Here is a 24,547-nt window from a genome sequence, read left to right as displayed (position 1 = left end):
CTTTGCAGCCAATGACCCATGCATGTGCCAGTGTTAACATCACAAAATCAACAACTGTGACTGAAATGGGTGTGTGATTATTGGCAATGGATGTTGGTGCAGTGGCAGAGCATTACACTGTCTGATGAATCCTGATACCTTCTTCATCATGCCAATGGAAGGGGACGAATCCATCATCTTCCAGAGGAACAACTCCTCGACACTAGTACTGTGGGATAGAGAGAAGCTGGTGATGGCTCCATTATGCTCTGGGGAACTTTCATGTGGGCATCCACGTGTTCCATGGAGTGCGTGCAAAACACCATGATGGCCAAAGATTATCATACACTGGTTGCAGACCACGTGTACACTGGCTGCGGGCCAGGTACACCCATTCATGACTATCATGTTTCCCAATGCCAGTGGTATTTTTCCTCAAGATAATTCCCCATGTCACAAGGTTAGGAGTGTGATGGAGTGGTTCGAGAAACACAGTGGCATGTTCCAATTGATGTGCTGCGCCCCCTCCCCCCCCCCCCCCCAACTCATGAGATCTGAACCTGATCGAACACATCTGGGGATGTGATTGAACATGGCATGTGATTGAACATGAGCTCATCACCACCCCCCTGGGAATTTATGGGAATTAGGTGACTCATGTATACAGGCATGGTGCCAGCTCCCTCCAGCAATCCGTAAAGATCTCATTACTTCCACACCATGATGTGTCACTGCCGTTATCCATACCATAGGTGGACTACCAGCTATTAAGTAGGTGGTCAAAATGTTCTGTCTGAACAGTGTATCTTTTTCATCAGATTGTTTTAATTGTAATAGAGAGACAGTGTAGGAATTTGGAAGAAGTACATATACATTAAATACTAGGAGCAGTGGTAGGGATTTAAAATCTATAAAGCATATCACCAATGAAATTCTTCTTTTTGATACATTAGTCTGCATCAAACAACATAACGGAAAGTATGTGTTTGAAAGAATGTCCACTCAGAATAGAGCTGACTGCTAGAGAGGGATTTGTGATGTGCAGAGAACTTATGAGTGTAGCAACACTAGACCTACACAAAGGTTTGGGGGGTAAGGGAGCTTGCAACAAATTTAATTTAATGAAAAAAGTCATTAAGAACTTGAGAAACCAATGGTCTTCATGTGAAAGCCAGAATATAAGGCACAGTCATTTATTGCAAAATAAATTAGATGTTTTTAATTCCACAAATGTGGCCACAATACAGTAGTCTACAAAAATACTTGTGACTTGTGGCAGCTGCTGTTTCACTACTCCTCAGCAGCGTGTATTGTAGTCACCTCCATAGGCTTCTATCAACTGTTTGGCAAAACCCAATATGTAGTAGAGAGTTCATGTGTTATTGATAGTGAAAACATTAGAAAACTCAAAGTAACAAACCAGATGCTTTAAATTTGTTCATTCAGACTTCGTGTTCTGTCAATCCCGTTATAAAGGAGAGCCTTCAGTGATGTAAAATGAGTCAGACTACAAAACAGCTAATCTTCTCAAACAGATAATTATTATAATTACTTCTAGATAAGTTTATACATGTGCAATGGAGAGCACAAAGGTTGGAGCAATACAACAACATTATGAAAAGTCCAGGATGGAATAATGACAATATTATGAAAAGGTAATTGCTACTCAGCATATAATGGAGATGTTGAGACACAGACAGGCATAACAAAGGGACTGCTAAACAAGTAAGGTAACCCTTGTGCTCAAAACAACAGCGAAGGAGCCTTTGTAAGCAGGTAGGATTATAAGGTTGCGATCAGTTTTTAAGGGATCGATTGTTGTTCTTTCTGTGGATGTAAAGTTAGGTTGCACTCTGAAAAATTTGGGGAACAGTTGATGAGGTATAGTTTGAGGTTAAGAAATTCTGAAAAGTTGACAGTAAGTGATTTGTGAGGCAGTGGATGAGGATCACAGTTGGAAGGAGGAATGAACACAGTCAGGCAGGGTTCAACATTAGTCTTCGGTTGAGTCTGAATGGTAGAGTTGATGGCAAAAACGCGCCTCTGTTGGGATTGGGAGAAAGAGAAGTCCAGCATGACTGAATTTGGGAATGGGGTAAAAGTTAAGGCCTTTGATATAGACTGATACTTCTGTGGGGCTAAGGCTTTTGGATTGAAGGCTCATGACCTCATTTTGGGTCTGTTTAGGTTCTGGATTCTGTATGGTGGTGGGAGGGAGATTTTGAGGAGGAGGTAAATACAGCAGGTCTGCAGTGCGTTACTATACTCTATTTCTATCCTTTTCTTTCTCTTCTTTCTTTTCTTTTTTCATGTTACCTTTCAAACCACACAACATGCTCTAATTTACAAGCCACTCTATCTGCTGCCTGATTCGCACAGAACTCACTGCACTGAATGTTAGTGTAGCATCTCATGACCCACATAACTCCTGCTGATATCATTAATCCTAGACCTCCCAATTGGTCACTCTTTTTGTGTCACTCTTGCATATTTTTGTATGTTATTTTCCGTATGTTTCTGTGCCACATGAACTTATCCCTAATCCTGTCAATCCCTCCCCAACCCCTGCTCTTTCCCCTCTGTTATTCCTGTTTGTACATACTGACTTCACTTTATCTAGTCCCACCTGATGTCCCTCTTCCTCATACATATCTGTCCAAAGACCTGGAACCCATATTATAATCTTTTTATTTATTTTTATCTTTGGTCTCGTTGTGTTTTCATGTCAATATCAGTTCACTTTCACCCTTCACTATTGGCCTACTCCCTCAGGTTTCATCTTGTTCTTTTTGTGATTTTACCCACGTATTATGACATATTTTTGCAAATTTTTTCCAACATACATCTACATCATTTACGTATTTTATGCATTTTCTTCCTCTGCCATGGGCCCTTGCTGCTTCTATCTGCACCAATTCAGTAAATTTTTCTTATCCCTAGACAGAATACAGCCCAACATACTGTTCCCATCTTTTCGCTTGGCTCTTGGAAACCCCCAAATGGTCTTACCATCAAATTACCCATCTTCAGTTGCAATCCTTCCTTCCACAATGACCTTCACCTGTCCATATTCCACCAGTCCTTACCAACACAGCCCTGCAAAACAATGTAAATCAGGCACAAACATTCTTGCAATACTTTCTCTCCATCCATAAAATTCTCCTGCTGTGCAATCCCAAATTTCTGAGTCCCCTCCAAGAACTAGAGCAGTATGCCATTCAACTATCTCTCCACCCTGTTCACTTTCAACTCCCACCTCAGGCTACCACTACCCACCACCTCTACAATAACCTACAAACCTCCCCCAAACCCCCTCATTGATGGCAAACCTTAGTTGCAAATCTGCTACATTTACCCCACCCTCGAAAAACTGTCCCTATCACCATACAGAATCCAAAACCTAAACAGACCGGAAACACAGTCATGAACTTTCATTCCAAAAGACTTAGACCCACAGAAGTATCAGTCTATATCAAAGGCCTTACCTTTTGTCCCACTCCCATGTTCAGTCATGCTGTACTTCTCATTCTCCCAGTCCCAACAGTGGAAGCACATTTTTGCCACCAATTCTACCAATCAGACTCAACCAGCTGTTGAACCCTGTCTGTCTGTGTTCACCCCTCCCTCCAACTGTGATCCTCATTCACTACCCCACAAATCACTTACTGTCAACTTTTACTTTACCTTACTAATTGTTCCCCAAATCTCTCAGAGCGCAAGCTAACTTCACATCCACAGAAAGAACAGCACTACATCACCTAAAAACTGATCCCAACCTTATAATCCTACCTGCTTACAAAGGTTCCTTCACTGTTGTTTTGAGCACAAGGATTACCTGATGGAAGGAGTCTGCCAGCTGTCAGATTTATCTACCTTAAAACCCTATCACAGTGACCGCATTCCAGAAATCCAGCAGGATCTCCCCCCTCTCCTCAAAAGCTAAGGCCCATCCCAGAACCTCTCGCTGGAATCCATCTCTCTCCTCACCCCAACCACTCATTGCATTTCTATCTTCTACATGCTTCCTGAAACCCATAAACCCAACCACCTAGGAGCCCCACTGTGGTATGTTACTGTGTCCCCACTGAGAGAATCTCCTCTTTCTTACATCAGCACCTTCAGCCTAATATGCACAACCTATCCTCTTACATCAAGGATACCAACCATTACCTCCACCTACTCTCAGCAGTTCCTGTTCCTTGATCACACGGTGCCCTGCTTGTAATTATCAGTGTCACCTTCCTTTACACTAATATCCCTAATGGCCAGTACCTTGCCGCTATTGAATACTACCCTTCCCAATGCGTGACGGATTTCAAGCCTACAACTTTCTCCCTGGCCTCCAGGACCAACTATATCGTCATTCACAATTATTTATCCTATGAAGGCAACAGTTGCAAAAAATATGGGGTCTGACAAAGGGTACCATCTGATACCAACCTCATGGGCCATCTAGAGAAATCCTTCCTAACCACCCAAAATCTCAAACTCCTCACCTGGTTCAGATTCAGTGATGACACCTTTGTGATCTGGATCAAGGGCGAGTGCACCCTATCCACATTCCTCAAGAACCTCAACGCCTTCTCCCCATTCACTTTACCTGGCTCTCGTCAACTCAGCAAGCCACCTTCCTCAATGTTGACCACCACCTCAAAGATGGCAATATCAGTACCTCTGCCCATATCAAACCTATTAACCAACAGAAAACTTCCACTTTGATGGCTACCACTCATTCCATACCAAAAAGTTCACAGCATGACCACATGTTGCTATTGCATCTGTAGTGATGAGCAGTCCCTCTCAAAATATACGAAGCATCTTACTGAAGCCTTCACAGATTGTAATTACCCTACTTATCATGTATAGAAACATCTCTTGCATGCCTTATCTCTCCAGTCAGCCACCACCTCCCAAAGTGCCACCATCTGGCCACAGAGGAGCATTTCCCTCATGCCATAGGGGTCTCAGCTACCTCTCGTTGTGCTCTGAAATGAGGAATGTCCTGTAAACCACCCTTCCCACAGTGGTATTCCATTGCCCACTGAACCTATACAATATCCTCATCTGTCACTACATAGCAACTGCTCTCTACCTCTTACCTCACAGATCATATACGTGTAGTAGATCTGGATGCAAGACCTGTCCCATACATCCTCCCAACACCACATACTCCAGCCCAGTCACAAGCATCACCTATTCCATCAAAGTCAGGGCTACCTGTGAAATCGATCAATCTAAGCTGCAACCACTGTGCTGCATTCTACATGGGTATGACAAGCAGCAGACTATCTGTTCACATGGATGGCAACCAATAAATTGTGGCTGAGAAACAGCTGGACCACCCAATTGCTTAGCAAGCTGTCCAACACAACATTCTTTGCTTCAATGACTGCTTCACAACCTCAGCCATCTAGATCCTTCCAACCAACACCAGCTATTCTGAATGCCAAAGTGGAAACTCTGCCTGCAATACATCGTACATCCCTGTGAGCCTCCTGGCCCTCAACCTTTGTTAGTCACTGTCCTTCTCCCACCTATCCTCTTCACTGTTCCCACTCCAGCACACTTACTTCTCTCCTTTTCCATTCTCTCCCCCATCCTCCCTCCTCCTTGCTCTCTGCCTAACCTCCTGACTGCACCTAGCTGCCCTACCATCTCCCCATCTCATCCCTGTGTGCTCCCATAAGCAGTACTTTACCATCCCCCACTCCTATCCTGCTACCCATCCTCCCTCCTTGCCCCAGCCTCCTTTTTATCCCCATTATGAAGGCTGTTTCTGCTGTCATGTGCTATTGCTTGCAGTCTGGCCTTAGCAGTCTGAGACAGTGGTCATGTGTGAGTTGTGTTTGCATGAATGTGTGTGTGTGTGTGTGTGTGTGTGTGTGTGTGTTGTCTACTGCACAAAAAGGACTCTCCCAGCTGTCAGATTTATCTACCTTAAAACCCTATCATAGTGACCACACACCAGAAATCCAGCAGGATCTCCACTCTCTTCTCAAATCCTAAAGCCCATCCCAGAACCTTCCCCTGGAATCCATCTCTCTCCTCACTCCTACCACTCACTGTACTTCTATCTTCTACATGCTTCCTGAAATCCATAAACCCAACCACCCAGGAGACCCATTGGGACATGTTACTGTGCCCCCACTTAGAGAATCTCCCCTCTCTTACACCAACACCTTCAGCCTATTATGCACAACTTACCCTCTTACATAAAAATACCAACCATTACCTCCACCTACTCCCTACAGTTCCTGTTCCTCTATCATAAGGTGCCACCTTCCTGTACACTAATATCCCTAATCACCAACACCTTGCTACTATTTAACACCATCCTTTGCAATTCCTGGTGGATTTCAAACCCACAGCCTCCTTCCTGGTCACCAGGACAAACTATATCCTCACTCACAATTACTTCAATGAAGGCATTAGTTGTGAAAAAATTTGGAGTCTGACAGTGGGCACCATCCTTTGCCAACCTCACGGGTCATCTAGAGAAATCCTTCCTAACCATCCAGGATCTCAAACTCTTTACCTGGTTCAGATTCTGTAATGACATCTTTGTGATGTGGAGTGAGGGTGAGTGCACCCTATACACATTCCTCAAGAACTTCTACACCTTCTCCCCCATTCACTATACCTGTCCTCCTCAACTCAGCAAGCCACCTTCCTCAATGTCGACCTCCACCTCAAAGATGGCAAGATGGCAATATCAGTACCTCTGTCCATATCAAACCTACTAACCACCAGTAAACCTCCACTTTGACAGCTACCACCCATTCCGTACCAAGAAGTTCACAGCCTAGCCACGTAAGGTCATTACATCTGTAGTGACAAGCAGTCGCTCTCAAAATATACCGAGCATCTCACTGAAGCCTTCACAGATTGTAATTACCCTCCCTATCTTGTACAGAAACATCTCTCCTATGCCTTGTCTCTCCAGTCAGCTACCACCTCCCAGAGTGCCACCATCTGATCACAGAGAGCATTCCCCTCGTGCCACCAGGTTTTCAGCTGCCTCTCGTTGTGCTCTGAAATGAGGAATGTCCTATTCACTACCCTTCCCACCCCTCCCACAGTGGTATTCCACTGCCCACCGTACCTACACAATATTCTCACCCATCACTACACAACAAATGGCCACCAATAAACTTGGCTGAGAAACAGCTGGACCACCAAGTTGCTTAACAAGCTGACAAACACAATGTTTTTCACTTCAGTGACTGCTTCACAGTCTGTGCCACCTGGGTGCTTCCTACCAACACCAGCTTTGCTGAATGCCAAGGTGGAAACTCTGCCTGCAATATATCGTACATCCCTGTAAGCCTCCTGGCTGTCGACCTTTGTTAGTCACTGTCCTTTACCCACCTATCTCCTTCCCTGTGCCCACTCCAGCACACACAGCCTCCTGTTCCACCAATGTACACACAGTCTTTTTTACTTCTCTCCTTTTTGATTCTTCCCTCCTCCCCCCACCCCCTCCCCTTTCCTTGCTGTCCGCCTAACATCCTGACTGCATCTAGCTGCCCTACCCTCTCCTCATCTGATCCCTGTATGCTCCACAAGCAGCACTTTACCGTCCCCCATTCCTAAGGTGCTATCCATCCCCCATCCCTACCCAGCCTCCACCTTATCCCCGTCACAAAGACTGCTTCTGCCATCATGTGCTGGTGCTTGCAGTCTGGCCTTGGCAGCCAGAGACAGTGGTCATTTGTGTGCGAGTTGCACTTGGTCATTTAGCAATCTTTTTGTTGTGCCTGTCTGTGACTGAGCTTCTCCACTATATGGTGAGTAGTAATCTATCCTTTTCATGGTGTTGTTATTATTCCAACATCGATTTTCAAAGTTTGGAGAACTGTAGTCTTCAATACAAGGAGTCATTAATATTATTAAAAGCAGCCTATATTAGTCTTCTGAAAACTGACTTCTTGTTGTTAAGGATAATGTTGGCCTGACAAGAGGCTCCTTTTCTGCATCTCGCAGCTGAATATTCAGTGCTTAACAAAATAGCATCTCCTAAATTTTAGAGATATTTTAAGCTCAGAGTAGCTTTGTATGAAATAAGAACATTTTGTGATAACAATAATGCCAAACAAGACAAGGGTTCCCTTTTTAAATGAGGGTTATAAATGCCTACAGATGTTGCCAATTTGTGGTATGCAGGCCTCAAAATAATATTTGGAAATAGTTGTCATGAATCCCAAAACAGATCTTTGTGCATTTTGCCGGAGGCATTTCACATCTGGAACCACAATTCCCGTAGTGCCTGAAGAAACTAAAATGGAAACTGTTGAAAAAGTGAGATCTTATCTACAACTTGTTGCAAACAAAGGGAATTGTATAAAGGAACTATCAAAAAGCCTAAGAAAAATTTTGAAGTTGGTGATAAAACTTATGTACACTGCAGTTTCAACATCGCCCATCAGTTTCACATATACAGTAACGCATTACAGCCTGATCCTATTTATTTCTTGGTCCCATACAGAACTGGAATATTTAGAGTTATGTAGGAACAACAAAGGTATCCAACATTGTTGTTAGTCTTTACAGTTATGGAGAAGACGTAGTGTTCATTACACCAACAACTGTGTGGAACAGAACAAAAGCAATATTTTATTAGGATAGCACACTTGGAAAATCTGTAGTAACAAAAATGGGAATTGTTTTATCATTCGTGCCAATAGGTCACACAAAATTTGCATGTGACTGGACACTTGCACTTGTAAAGAAAAGACGTAGAGCTACTAATGTCTCTTCCACACAAGAATGTGCTGACTGCTTTGAGAAATCTACACCCACAATACATGGTAACCCTGCTGTTGCTGTCGGAAATGAAAAAAAGTAAGGCACTGTGAATACATATGAATGGCTTAATTCTTGAAGAATAGTAATGCTAACACAGTACCTCAGGCAACTAAACATAACTTTTTTTCTGTGTGAGCTACAAAGGTAGTGTGCATGGCAAAACTGATATTGATAACATTAATTTGTGCTCCACATCTGTCCCAAAGATAATGGACCTATTGAGTTTCCTGGCACAGCACTTCCAGTAGGAATGACAAGACAATAAAAGGATTACCTTTTCAAAAACATCAGTAGCTAAGGCTAAAAGGAATACAAAGTCATTTTGTGTCCTGAAGCAGAACCAGAAACTGAATGAGAATCTCAGGGCAGTGACAGTAAGCAAACCAAGGAAAAACCTGACCCACCAGGCATTTCAGAACCAATGAAGAAGGTGACAGATCTTTAACCTCTTCAGACAGAAGATTTTAGAAGCTGAGCATCAGATCTTTTGGACTATAAAATAAATGATTTTAGTAATCTGTTATTGGGGGTTTTGTGAATTTAAAATTTCTGGTGGTTCTGGGCCCAATGGCCCATAAGATTTCATTATGTAAAATAAAAGTACCAACATTTTGCCAAAAAAAAATAAAAAGAAAAAGAAAATGCTGGGTTTGCTGAGTTTTCTCAGTTCATAGCCATAGTATTTGGTTTTAAATTTATGGGCACTGTAATGTGCTGTAGGTCTGAAGGGATTAACCACTTAATGTGTAATGATATGTTAAAAACTCTGAGCCATTCAATAAAGGACATTTTAAGGGAAATATATATGGAGAATTTGTTTCTTAAATATATAAAATCAAACAATGGCAATAAAGTGAAACTTTAAAATTCATTATGTCAAAGCACCCCTTTCCCATCAAAAATATTCTGCCAGCCATAACTCACTGCAATTTAGAGATAGAAGTCTGCTTTCTACAAATTGTTTAGAATTTAATACTGAACATAAAAAATCTCATAATTCCAAACCCAAAATTTTTGGTAAGGGGTTCCTTCTTGCTTTCTTCTCACATATATGTATGTTAGGAGGAAAACAACAATATGGAAAAGACAGATTGCTACTCAGCACGTAATAGAGGCATTGAGTTGCAGACAGGCACAATGAAAAAAATGCAAGAATTATTCAGCTTTTGGACTAATTCCTTCATTATAAGGAGAAAACTCATGTATTCATACAAGCGCAACTCTCACACACACATTGTCGCTGTCACTTACAGGTATTAAGATCCAGTTACAAATGTATCCATGAGCTTCTCCCCTCTCAGACACATTTGCAGACAGTTCTTAGTGCTGAGCAATGACAGTGGCCACATGTGAATGATTAATATAGAACTGTACAATCTGACTGTCAGATTCTGACTTTAAAAGTGACACAAAATTTGTTAACATGAAAAATGCCTGCTACTTACAGACAGAGTGACATGGAGATGTTGATAATTTAGCTATAAGGTGTCAACTGACTTTAGAATGGTCCTGTACAACTACTTATAGAAGCATATAATAATAAAATTCAAAATATGATGTATTTTAATTTATAATTGTAAAGAGAGCAAAATCCAAAGATATAAATTTATGATAAGGAACTGTTTAACTATTAGATTTCTGTTAGCAGGAAGGCAAAATTATGAGTTCTGTTTTATTTATATTATTTTTGTTTCCATGAGGATTCACAGAGCTTACCAAAAATGACTAAAAATGAAATTTTTAGCTCAAATAATTTGCAAACTAGCAAGCTCTCCTAGTGAAAATAGATATTTTTGAAATCAGGAAAGTGTGGGCTACAAAACTATGGTACTGACTTTTGGAAATACACATTACCTAAGATTCAAACATTTTGCAGCTTGAGAACTTCAATTATAAACAATTTTGAAATAAGAATTTTTAGAAAAAGTAAGATGTTTACAAAAGATAGGAGAATGAGGATGTTAAAATGAGCTATGCCAATTGAGCTAGAAGTGTCTAACAGGCCACAGCAAATTTCATCTCCAGATATTTCCTCATAAAAATTATTTCCAGTGAAACTAATTACACTATGCTGCTATTGTTGCTGTTGTTGTTGTTGTTGTTGTTGTTGTTGTTGTTGCTGTCTTCAGTCTGAAGATTGGTTTGATGAAGCTGTCTATACTACTATATCCTGTTCAAACCTTCTCATCTCTGAATAACTATTGCAACCTACATCTTTCTGAATCTGCTTACTGTATTCTTCTCTTGGTCTCCCTCTATGATTTTTACCCCCATGTTTCCCTCCAATTCTAAACTAGTGATCCCTTGATGTCTCAGAATGTATCCTATCAACTGATCCCTTCTTTTGTGTTTTTATTTCTTCTCCCTGAATTTTAATTACTATTCCAAATTTTTCCTTGGTTTTCTTATATTAGATAGGCATCAGTAATTTGAAAACTTCACAGTGAGTAATAAAAACTTTATAAATTCCAGCTTGAATAAGAAAGTAATCTTTGTAATCATCAGATGTGTGTCATTCATAAAACTGCATCAAATAAAGAAAACAAAAAAATGTTGACATCAGGACTGGTACAAGAACAAGTAGGATGTTTGCACCTTCCTCTGTCACACACTCACCAGCAACGTACAAGCTTCATGGGGACTTAATTGTTGCCTTATTGACCCCCTCAAGTAACTGTAAATCAAAAAGCTGTCATGGACATGATGACAGAGCTCTATGATCAAGTGCTCTTTTATTAAGACTTCAGTGAACATATTTTGATATACTAACATCAGATGTTTATTACTTTGCTGCGTCCTCATAGATAATTCTCAATGAAAAGGAAGTGACCAGTGATTTGCTCTACAATGTTTCTTGCTGATCTGAATTCACCTCTTAAACAGAGCAGTTCCCAGCTGTAGGTCACCATAATGAGTAGTAAGGAAGGCTACTTGGTTGTGGTTTAGCATTGTGTGTCCAGGAATTACTGTGTCATATTAGATACATAATTCACCACACTGCTGAAGCAATCATCGCAGCAACCCCAGGACAAATTAAAGGGCAGCCTATTTCTTGATGGAATCAAAGGTCTCATTCTCTGATAAACACATTAAGATCACACAATTTAAGGATCCCTACATGAAATGACCTCACTATCAAGGTAGAAGAAGCAGCTGTGGAAACAAACAAGCTATAGCCCTAAATGTTGACACACAGGGAAATTAGTGAAAGGAATAATTCCAAACAGATTTGGGCCACCATTAACAATACAGAACAGATATTGGATATGCATATGGAAATTATTGCCAGTGTATGTGATTCATGTAAGACTACAGCTCACACAGACTTAAACTCACAAGAGAGTAACCTACCATTTTTGCATTGCAACATACAGAGTTTAGGAAACAAAATACATGTTTTGAATCATTTATCACAGGGTTGGCACCATTTTTGTTGTTGTTGTTGTTGTTCTTACAGAACACCAGAAATTAGTAGATAACATCTATTGTTTCAAATTAGAAGTCTATAACCAGTCAACATTCTACTGTAGAACACATAATGAAAGGTGGTGATGTTGCCATTTACACAAGAAAATGTTAGTTTATTGCCTCCACTGAAAAAGTGCTGTATGTGAACAAGTTATGGGATGACAAAGATTTTGAAATTGCAATTCTCAAATTCATATTTTGTACTGTACCTTTCTTTGTCATACATATATATGTAGTTCTTGTGAACATTTTGATGCTTTCCTGAAATCATTGGAGGGCGTTTGAGTAAATTAGTGTCAGGTTATAGAAATGTAAATCTCATTGTACTTGGAGATCTGAACATCAACACTTTACATGAATGCCAGGAAAGCAAATGTTTTACAGGTTATCCTCCATCTTACTGGACCTAATATCTGCTTGGACTAGTAACTAGTAGAACAGATAACACATATAACATTTCACTGTACAGGGTTTTGCTGAGGCCTTGTCCTTATCTTACATATGAAGAACTTCGTTCATTAACCAGGTTGTTTTAACCAGAAAAGTAGTGAACATCTCTTGTTTTTTGCACTTTTTATGTGTTGATACCACTCTTTAGTGCACATTGCCATTCATTATCCCAGTACTTCATTGAAATAATTTGTTGCTTATTTATATGCTGTGTCTTTCAATTTAGTTTTGTCACTATTAATCTGTCCCAATGTAGATGGCACCTGAAAATATAATCTCCATATTTCTAATGAAACTACTTCAAAGTTTACAATTCTTAAGATTTGTTTAATGTTCCAACCCATCTGTCTAGTTATCTCATCGTACGGAAAATGATCAGTAGTTGTGAATGTCTGAAGGCATGGTTGTTTGGTAAACTTGGCCTTTTTATTTTAGATTACTGGTTACAGTTTGGTTGTCCACGCAGTGGATGCCAAGGAGTTGTTGGATTCTAAGACAGAGGGCAAAATAATGAGATGCACCCATAGAGTCCAATAACTTTTTTTACTTAACTTGATTAACAGCAAGTCCAGAGCACAATCCAAGCAAGTCCTTAAAGCAGACTCATTTGATACCTACAACAAAAACATAGGCTGAATGACAATGTTTTGACTGCACAGGCAGAACTGAACTAACAGACTAGATTCAGAGTTGATGCAGCGTCCTTTTAAATTGACTCTTTGGTGGCACTGGCCACTTCTGCCGAAGAAGGTGTGTCTTGGAGATGGCTGCAGATTGGTGGTGCAGTCACATGGCTTACTGCCAACTTCTAGATGTGGACCTTTGTAGCATCGTATTGATAGCACACATCATCACATTCCTCCCCTCCCAAAACTCCTAATTGTTGTCATGTACTTTTACTGTTGCAGACAATAGGGAGGGTAGAGAGGGGGGAATAGCTGGAAACAGCAACCAAAAAACCAGCCATAGAGTGTGCACCTGTGCCCTGAACAGAGCATCGTCTTTTATCAGTGGAGACACAACAGCAACTGGAGGGTCCACTGCAGCCTGCTGGAAGGCAGCAAGGCAAAGGGCTCCCACCTCCCATACTGGGGTTGCTGGCACTGCAGTGGCAGTGACGGTATTGTGTTGAAGTCGATTGGCTCCCTGTCCAGTGCCGGTGGCACAGGATCTGATGGAGTTGAAGATGGCTGAGGCTGTGAAGTGAAGTGTTCCTGGGCACTGAATGTGCAAAGTAAAAACTGTGGCAATACCACACAGCCCACACAAATGAAACTGGTTTTGATGGCTCCTCTGTAGCCTGGTGGGACCCACTGCAACATACAATGAGCAGCCCAAGAATTTGGTGATACTGTCTCACTCCCAGCATCTGTGAATGGCCAAAAGTATGAAAAAGAATGAATTATAAACATTAAACTTAGAATGATGCAAAGGAAGGGCTGACCATCCATGCAAAAGGCCCATTGATGATTTGCCATTGTGTCGCAGGGAATGGTAGAATGGGAGGAAGTACACTGGGGCTTACTCCTGTACATGGGAAGCACATAACTTGTTCATCTGTTGTTGGAAAGTTCTGAAAAAGTATTCTGCCTCACTGTTGGATTAAGGGTGGAATGTTGTGGTCATCACTCACTTGAACTTTAGAGTAAACCTAAGTTCACTTGCATGTAAGTTCCCCAGTCATACAGTAATCTTTGGTGGAGATGTAAAGCATCCAACCATCATTTGGGAAAATGACAGTTTTGTTTAGTTTTTGGCAACAAAAAACATTCTGTAACACAGGATAATTTGGAACCCCACTCATGATGGATATATATTGGATCTCATGGCAACAAACAGACCTGGCCTCTTTGAGGATGTCCACATTGAAAGTGGTATCAGTGACCATGACATGGTTGTGGCAACAATGATTACCATAGTGCAAAGCAGAAAGATATATGTATTCAGTAAAATAGATAAAAACTCAGTACATTCATGCCTCAGTGAGGAACATGAAACTTTCAGCACAGGGCAGGAGCATGTAAAGGAACTATGGCTCAAATTTAAAGGAATAATTGACCATGCACAGGATGAATATGTATGCAGTAGAACACTCCATAATGAGAAGGACCTTCCAGGGTATACGTTATTGTGAAGGAACTACTGAAGAAGCAGAGGTTACTGCATAACAGGTGTAAATCAAAGCACAGGGCTATTGATAGAGAGTTGCTGAATGAAACACATTTGGCTGTCAAGAGAGCAATGCATGATGCCTTCAGTGGCTTCCATAGCAGAATATTGTCAAGTGATCTTTCACAAAACCCAAAAAAATTCTGGTCATCTGTAAAGTTGTTAGTGGCACCAAAGCTGCTGTCGAGTCCCTATGAATGAGACAGGGACTGAAATTGAAGGTAGCAAAGCAGAAGTTGAAATGCTTAACTCCATTTTCAAATGTTCCTTTACAAATGAAAACCCAGGAAAACTAAAAAGGTGGGTGAAATAAGTATTAGTGTTAGTTATTTTGAGAAGCAGCTGAAATCTTTAAAATTAAACAAAGCTCCAGGGCCTGGTGGAATCCCTATCAGATTCTGTACCAGTGGTGCAGTGGTTGTGCATTACCTTTCATGGTAATGTAAGCTATGAAATTATTAATTTTGCCTGGGCTGTTTTGAAAAGTCTCTAAATTCATCATAGAGTTCAGCTACCTTGTCTGTAGGCATAGAGGAGTTCACAGGGAGAACATTGTCTTGAATGTGCAAACCAAACAGATTGAAAGAGTCAGCCAAAAATATTTTCACTTTCAGGTGAGCACAAAACTGTGAATTTATCTGTCTTTGTAAGGTTATGAAATGTGGCAGGTAGGCTGCAAACACCTAGGGCAGGAATTTCATGTCCATCATAACAAGAAAGACCTACCTGTGATTTATGTAGCTTGGCTTGCCTATCAGTTCATATGTGCTTCTGTTCTAAAGAATCACAGATGCACCCATGTCCAGTTGCCTGCATATTTTGTATTTGGCAATCTGAAGAGTGACAAACAATTTGTTAGCATGACATGGGATGGAGGAAGTATGTAAGTTCTTCACTGTTGCTTTTGACTTGTGCTGATGAACATGAGAAACACTATTTAGCTTGCAAAAAAACTGCATGTATATCCACTGACTGAGACAGAATGCTTGTTGGACTTGCCCTTTTCAAACAGTCAGACTGAACATGACTGTGCTTTCCACAACATCAACATTTAGCATCACATCAGGGGCACGTCTATGGTTTGTATACTGCGGAATGCTGATGGCAGGATTTAACTCTGCTAGCCTGCTGCCTAGCACAGTGATTTTGTTTACAACACTGCCCTAAGATCCCTGGCTGAGGCTTTGTATGGCATGACATGCAAACTTTCAGCACTACCTGTTTACAATTACTCTGCACTGCACAAATAAGAGTGGAATCAGAGTCTACCATTACACTATCACACGAGTACTGACACTCCACTTATTCCAATACCTTTTATGAGCTAGGATCAGGATACTTAAGAGTCCATGTGCATAAGTGAGGTCTGATACATTTTGAATAATGACATCCCTAATCATGGCATCACTATAATAACATCCACACTCAAAATTGGATTGCAATGGTATGTAAATCTTTGAAAGGCACACACTGCTTCTGTGCCCAATTGGCTTACCTACACAAGTGAAAGAATTTGTAACATGCAACTGCCACATTAATCTAGACATCAAAGTACTTGCCTAGAGAAGCGATTATTTGTCCTAAGGAACACTTTCAGGATGTGTGGTGGGAGAAAGTGTGCAGAATAATGAACACAGAGGCTCCGACTAATGCAAGAAAATAAGGTCACTTGTCCCTGCCTTCAGCATGATGCACCATAAAGTGTGAGTCAAGCTGTGTGTAGTAATCAAACAATTTCTCTTCTGTCGAATCAAATGCACAGAATGGTGGTATGGAATAGGTGCTACTTGGTGTGGTAGCACTGATGGTGACGCCACAGTGTTTGCTTGCAGAGAAAGCAGTCTTGTCCTCACTTTCATGAGCTGCTGCAACTTCTGTTCCTGGAAATGAACAATCTGAGTTATGGTTCTTTCAGAGGATTAGCCATGATGAAACACACAAAAAATACATGAACACAAAATACACCACAACCACTAAAGAAAGTACAGATTAGTATCACTAAAAAAATCAGCCTCTGAAAAGCAGAAGAAAACCCAAATCAAATAATGGAAAATCCAGGATGGAATGTAACAATATAAGAGAAGGAAAGTTGCTACTCACCACATAGCAGAGATACTGAATCGCGATAGGCACAACAGAAAGATTCACACAATTATAGCTTTCGCCCATTAAGGCCTTTGTCAGCAAAACACACACACACACACACACACACACACACACACACACACACACACTCATGCAACGTCTGCAGTCTCAGACAGCTAAAACCACACTGTGAGCAGCACCACCAGTGCATAATGGGAGTGGTGACTGGGTGGGGGTAAGGAGGAGGCTGAGGCAGGAAAGGGAGGGATAGTATGGTGGGGTGACAGACAGTGAAATACTGCAGTTCAGATGGAGGGCAGGAGAGAAGGTGGGGAGAGGGGGGAAGTAGCGGAAAGGAGACAAATAAAAAGAAATTAAAAGACTGGGTGTGGCAGTGAAATGACGGCTGTGTGGTGCTGGAATTGGAACGGAGGGGGCTGGATGCGTGAGGACAGTGACTAAAAAAGATTGAGACCAGGAGGGTTATGGGGACATAGGATGTATTGTAGGGAAAGTTCCCACTTGCGCAATTCTGAAAAGCTGGTGGGAAGGATCCATATAGCACAGGTTGTGAAGCAGTCATTGAGATGAGGGATATCATGTTTGGCAGTGTGTTCAGCAACAGGATGGTCCACTTGTTTTGTGGCCACAGTTAGTCGGTGGCCATTCATGCGGACAGACAGCTTGTTGGTTGTCATGCCTACATAGAATGCACCACAGTGGTTGTAACTTAGCTTGTAAATCACATGACTGTTTCACAGGTAGCCCTGCCTTTGATGGGACAGGTGATGGTAGTGACTGGATGGGAGTAGGTGGTGGTAGGAGTATGTATGGGACAGGTCTTGCATCTAGGTCTATTACAGGGGTATGAGCCATGAGGTAAGAGATTGGGAGCAGGGGTTGCGTAAGGATGTAGAAGTATTTTATATAGGTTCAGTGGATGGAAAAATACTACTGTAGGAGGGGTGGAAAGGATAGTAGGCAGGACATTTCTCATTTCAGGGCACAACAAGAGGTAATGGAAACCCTGGCAGAGAATGTAATTCAGTTGCTCTAGTCCCAGATGGTACTGAGTTAAGAGGGGAATGCTCCTCTGTGGCCGAACTGTGGGACCTTGGGAGGTGGTGGGAGACTGGGAAGATAAGGCATGGGAGATTTGTTTTTGTACAAGGTTGGGAGGATAATTACGGTCAGTGAAGGCTTCAGTAAGATCCTTGGTATATTTTGAGAAAACACAGTCAGTTGCAGGGCCAATGTTCTGAAACACTCAACAACACTGAAGCAAAGGAGCAGGCAACTTGACAAAGGACCACAGTTCAACAAGAAAGACACGCGATTAATGTTATCACAAGCTGTTTGTATGGTAAGTAGCAACCATACGTATTTTTCCCTCATCGTCTCACGTCTGGTCATCCCAATGGTGGATGCCAAGGAATTAGTGGGTTTGAAGACAGAGAGGAAAATAATGAAGTGAAGTGGCCACACAATGTTAAATAACTTATTTTGCTTAACTTGAATAACAGCAAGTCCAGAGTACAATCCAAAGAAAGTCATTGAGATAGGCCAGTTTGATATAACAGAATCTCAAGGACAATACTTCGACTACGCACACAGAACTGAACTAATAGACAGACTACATTCTGGGTCCATGCGGTGTCCTTTAAGTTGCTGCATGGAGGCACTAGCCACGTGTGCTGAGTGCTGAGGGAGGTGTGCCTCGGAGTCAGCTGTAGATTGTCAGTGCAGTTACATGGGTTACTGCCTACTCTTGGACATTGACCTACATGGCTTGGTATCAGAGCACATATACCACAGTTTTCATGCCATGTCTTCAGTGGACAAAGAGCATTTGTTTATTTGATAATAAACACCCATTGACTAAAGAAAACAGACATGTGAAATAAATAAGTTATTGTTTATTATGTTGATTTACAGAATAGACCTGTTTTATGATACAGGTAACTCTCCAAGTAGAATATGAATGTAATAATTATGTCCATATTGTTGTGTGGCAGGGATGAGGGCTGGACTGCGCCGCACATATGGAACAGTATCCCAAGATGTACTTGAGTATACCAACCAACCACAATACTTGCCCATGTTATATGCCATCTCCTTCTTACATTCTGTAGTACAAGGGCGAAGAAAGTTTGGTCCACTTGGTTGGAATATTCCATATGAATTTAACAGTGCTGATTGGTATGCATGCACCTTATTTATACAAAATCATATGGATGATATGGATCCAAAGACTGGTGTGAGCTGGAATACTGTTAGGTAAGATTCATCTTTTTCATCATGGCTACCATAGCCATATCTTTGTAATATGTATGTGGTATTTTTACACTTAGGCTTAATTTTTGTTATTGTTCTATATATATATATATATATATATATATATATATATATATATATATATATTAAAAACAAAGATTCCAAGACTTACCAAGCGGGAAAGCGCCGGCAGACAGGCACATGAACAAAACACACGAACACACACACAGAATTGTAGCTTTCGCAACCGATGGTTGCTTCTTCAGGAAGGAGAGGGAAAGACGAAAGGATGTAGGTTTTAAGGGAGAGGGTAAGGAGTCATTCCAATCCCGGGAGCGGAAAGACTTCCCTTAGGGGAAAAAAAGGACAGATGTACACTCGCGCGCGCACACACACACACACACACACACACACATCCATCCGCACATATATATATATATATATATATATATATATATATATATATATATATATATATATATATATATATATATATATATTAAAAACAAAGATTCCAAGACTTACCAAGCGGGAAAGCGCCGGCAGACAGGCACATGAACAAAACACACAAACACACACACAGAATTACGAGCTTTCGCAACTGGCAGTTGCTTCGTCAGGAAAGAGGGAAGGAGAGGGAAAAATGAAAGGATGTGGGTTTTAAGGGAGAGGGTAAGGAGTCATTCCAATCCCGGGAGCGGAAAGACTTCCCTTAGCGGAAAAAAAGGACAGGTGTACACTCGCACACACACACACATATCCATCCGCACATACACATGTTTTACGCTTTTTTCTGTTTGTGTAATCTAAAGTGAAACATTTATAATTGAGAAAAATATGCTTTCTGTGTTTAGATATGTGCTTACAGTCCTTTTACATGCCTTAAACTTACTGCATTACTGATGATACATAATACCAAAACTTCTTGCCTAACCATATTCAGAACTGATTGACGCAATATGTCATCCTTGAACTGAAACTGTTATACATTGCTTCTGATTGTTTATGGTATATTGAATGCTTCCTAGGAAAAATAAGAGTATGCAACAGCTCAGACTGATGACAGGTAGGTGACTGATGAATAATGCAAGTTCCCAGGCCTGTTGCCTCTAATTTCAGTTTTCCAACTCTCAAAGACATCCAGGATGTGTCGGTTGGCATCGGTATATAATGACACACTATAATAAAATTTTTAACTGCAGTTTCACAAACATCGATTTTATGTTGTAACTGAACTAGTGAAGCAACCTTCCACTGCCACCAGCAGTACAATTTTACCAATACATACACAGCTGATACATGCATCCACAGTCAACTGACACAGTCTCTAGTTATTATCAAAATCTCAACTGCTGCTTGATGTTGCAAGTTGTTATTTAAAGATTCCGTGGTCACTTCTACATTAAAACTCATAAAATATGCCAGGCAGGAAGCGAACAAAAGCTGTAAAAAAAGTTTCACATCTATGAAAAGTACAATGTACTCACCATGTGCAGGTGAGCATGGCTGTTGATCCACAGTATGGCTGTTGATTCACATTGTAATTGCCCATTGTAATTGCTGATGAAAGTTGAAGCTGTTGGTAAGTTGTTGATCCACGTTTTCATTCACAAGCATTTGTTTGCAGTAAACCAGTTGTGCACTGTGTTTGTGACTGTGCTTTTTTCCACCATAGCAGATGTGGTGCAATAGTGAACCTGTACCAGAAGACCATTGTACGTGTAGTGTCAGCTGACCACTGTAGGATCTGATGCCTGACAACTCCAACAATGATGCTGGTGTGACAATGTACATGAAATGATAAAAACAAAAGCTGCAAAGCAATCAATGTATTCAGCTCATCAGCAGTTTCATTACTCTGCTTTGCAACATTTCAGTGCATTGCCAGAACATTTTTCCTCCTTGTCTTATATAGTGTTAATGCATTCTTCCTAGCCATACTTACAACACAGAATATACATCTAATATTAGTGTAGACGTAGAGAAAGCTTTTGACAATGTTGACTGGAATACTCTCTTTCAAATTCTGAAGGTGGCAGGAGTAAAATACAGGGAGCGAAGGCCATTTACAATTTGTACAGAAACCAGATGGCAGTTATAAGAGTCGAGCAACATGAAAGGGAAGGAGCAGTTAGGAAGGGAGTGAGACAGGGTTGTAGCCTCTCCCTGATGTTATTCAATCTTTATATTGAGCAAGCAGCAAAGGAAACAAAAGAAAAGTTCGGAGTAGGTATTAAAATCCATGGAGAAGAAATAAAAACTGTAAGGTTCGCCGATGACATTGTAATTCTGTCAGAGACAGCAAAGGACTTGGAAGAGCAGTTGAACGGAATCGACAATGTCTTGAAAGGAGGATATAAGATGAACATCAACAAAAGCAATACGAGGATAATGGAATGTGGTCGAATTAAATTGGGTGATGCTGAGGGAATTAGATTAGGAAATGAGACACTTAAAGTAGTAAAGGACTTTTGCTATCTGGGGAGCAAAATAACTGATGATGGTCGAAGTACAGAGGATATAAAATGTAGATTGGCAATGGCAAGGAAAGCATTTCTGAAGAAGAGAAATTTGTTAACATCGAGTATAGATTTAAGTGTCAGGAAGTCGTTTCTGAAAGTATTTGTATGGAGTGTAGCCATGTATGGAAGTGAAGCATGGATGATAACTAGTTTTTACAAGAAGAGAATAGAAGCTTTCAAAATGTGGTGCTACAGAAGAATGCTGAAGATTAGATGGGTAGATCACATAACTAATGAGGAGGTACTGAATAGGATTGGGGAGAAGACGAGTTTGTGGCACAACTTGACTAGAAGAAGGGATCGGTTGGTAGGACATGTGTTGAGGCATTAAGGGATCACAAATTTAGTAATGGAGGGCAGCATGGAGGGTAAAAATCGTAGAGGGAGACCGAGAGATGAATATACTAAGCAGATTCAGAAGGATATAGGCTGCAGTACATACTGGGAGATGAAGAAGCTTGCACAGGATAGAGTAGCGTGGAGAGCTGCATCAAACCAGCCTCAGGACTGAAGTGCACAACAACAACAACAAAATGAGTGTCTGACTGCAGTCATCACTACTCACTTTTATAGATGGGAAATTCTCTTACTGAATCGTACCTACAGATATGATAATACAAAATTTTGTTGAACAATATACTAGGTTATTGAAAAGTCTGCTGAAAATGGTTGCCTCCTCCCGTAACACCAGTAACACTTGCAGGAAATCATTTTACCATATTTGAGGCACTTTGCAGAACACATTCACACTATGTCACACTATGCTGTTAATCTCCATTGTTATGTTAACCTTTATTTCTGCCAGTGTGTTCTGTCCCTTTTTTAGACCTTTAGTTTGGGGTAGCCCCACAGAGAGAATTCTGGGGATGTTAAATCAGAAGAATGTAGGAACCATAGTCCTTTAAATATGATTCCATCACCACAAAATTTGTGTAAGGAATAAATTGTTTCATTAGATGTGCGACATGTAACACTGTCCAGCTACAACCAACAATAACATCCATCTGTCTCAAGAAGCAAAATAAATTATATAATGATGTATTGGTACTCAATGCTGTTCACTATAGTTTCAAGAAAGCCAGGGTCCTCTATTCCCTGCTCCGGCAGGAGGACCCTCCAATGTGTTGTGATTGTGGCATTCAGGTCACTGTGTGCCACGTTTTATTGAATTGCGTTTTATTTTCTGACCAGCGGGCCACAACTGACTTGCCAGTGGACCTGCCATCTCTTTTAGGCAACACTTGGATGAATGTGGTTAAAGTTTTAAAGTTCTGTGCCATGTCAAATGTTTTTACAAAGATTTTAGGGAGAGAATCGTAATTTGCTCACTGTGTGACAAGCTCGCCCATATTTTAGGTAAGTGGCCAGCCAATGACAATTTACTGTGGCATTATTGTTGCTATGTTTTCCCTTTCCTTATGTTCTACTTTCTTATGTTGCATTTTCCTTCTTTTCCTGCTTTCTTTGCGTGTGTGTTTCAGTTTTATTAGGTCTGTCCACATTTGTTCCCTTTAATGTGTGTCAGGGCTCGACGTTGAGTACTCATAAACCCCAACACACACACACTCTATTCAACAAAATTATGTAGCACACCATGTTCTAATTTATTGACAGTGTATGGTGAATTTCTGCTTGACCAATTTCTTGTATTATTGCTATTCACATGTCCACTAAGGTGAAACTGGTAACCCTGTGAAACTGATTTTAATATCCAGGCAGGAGAAGGATTTCAGAAATGGAAACTGTTGAGTTTGGAAGATGGAGGATAGGCATGGTACTTATGGTGGAGAGGAAATAAAAGAAAGAAAAGATTAAAAATATTGGAACTGAAGAAAGAAATAAATAAAATAGAACTCAAAGATAGACCTATCCCACTCCTCACCTCAAGAATCCTTCGCTGGGACATACTTCACTTGTGGGTCAGAGGGCAAGCCAATCCTACAGAATGGCTTCACCTCCACATTTTATATGTTTTAGCCACGTTTGTTTTTACTAATTTCATGTGAGTCATGATATCCCCTCCCCACACACACACACAGTCACACAGTATAGAAATTAAATCACCACAAATCAAGAAAAGTCCCTCTTTGGAGTAAGCCTAAAACCAACAGTGTTCTATTTCTATGGGAACTGTCAAGTATACCTCTTTCTTCAGAAACCATGTCCTAACCACAAAATTTTGACATTTAAGCATATACCTGTGCATTATTCATTACACAATTTATAAATGTGTTTATATATTTGGTACAGTATCATGCTTAATTTATATACCACTCTTCTGTCTACCCCATACTCCTATTTTATCTAGAATCCTTTCCTGACTAATAATGATCTAACATGTCAATTGGACAGAATTTGGCACAATATCTCTTGGAGAACACCCAACAACATTATCAGTCACTGCTAGCCCTAATAACTGCTTGCGTAAAAACCAGAAGTGGACTAATGTTTTATTGTCTTCCTCAATTTGTGAAGCTCTTTCTCTCAAATGAATCATTTAATTGTTCTGAGATTGTACTTATATGTTTATTTGTACATGTACATCACATCTATCAGTTTCCATCACATTCGAATAATTCCTTTGTGGTGTGTCACCTTTGTTGTCTTAGGGGGTATCTGCTAGCTAAATTTCCTACTATGGCTCCTGATATCTCTGTTGCCTTCCTTAATGGGGCACCATAAACTTCAATCTCTTCTCCATTTATTTTTATTATGAAATAGTTTAAAGTAACAGATCTTTTGCTTTTCACTGCATCATCCAGAAAATTTAATCTTAACCTTAATAGATATCAAAA

At 40.6% G+C, this 24,547-nt stretch overlaps 1 protein-coding gene across 1 annotated transcript in view; it reads left to right on the top strand.

Annotated features, from left to right (window-relative positions):
- Positions 1-24,547, top strand: part of LOC126335843 (dynein axonemal heavy chain 8-like) — a gene marked incomplete at its 5' end in the record, with an annotated part of 446,097 nt that overhangs the window by 355,036 nt on the left and 66,514 nt on the right. Inside the window, one exon of the mRNA XM_049999312.1 lies at positions 18,972-19,233. Coding sequence (XP_049855269.1) covers positions 18,972-19,233 — 262 coding nt within the window. The remainder of the gene's footprint in view (positions 1-18,971; positions 19,234-24,547) is intronic.

Source organism: Schistocerca gregaria, chromosome 2 (assembly GCF_023897955.1).
Source record: "Schistocerca gregaria isolate iqSchGreg1 chromosome 2, iqSchGreg1.2, whole genome shotgun sequence".
Classification (NCBI taxonomy): Eukaryota; Metazoa; Arthropoda; class Insecta; order Orthoptera; family Acrididae; genus Schistocerca; species Schistocerca gregaria.
The sequence above is the reverse complement of the archived record's forward strand: the minus strand, read 5'-3'. Positions and strand labels throughout refer to the sequence as shown.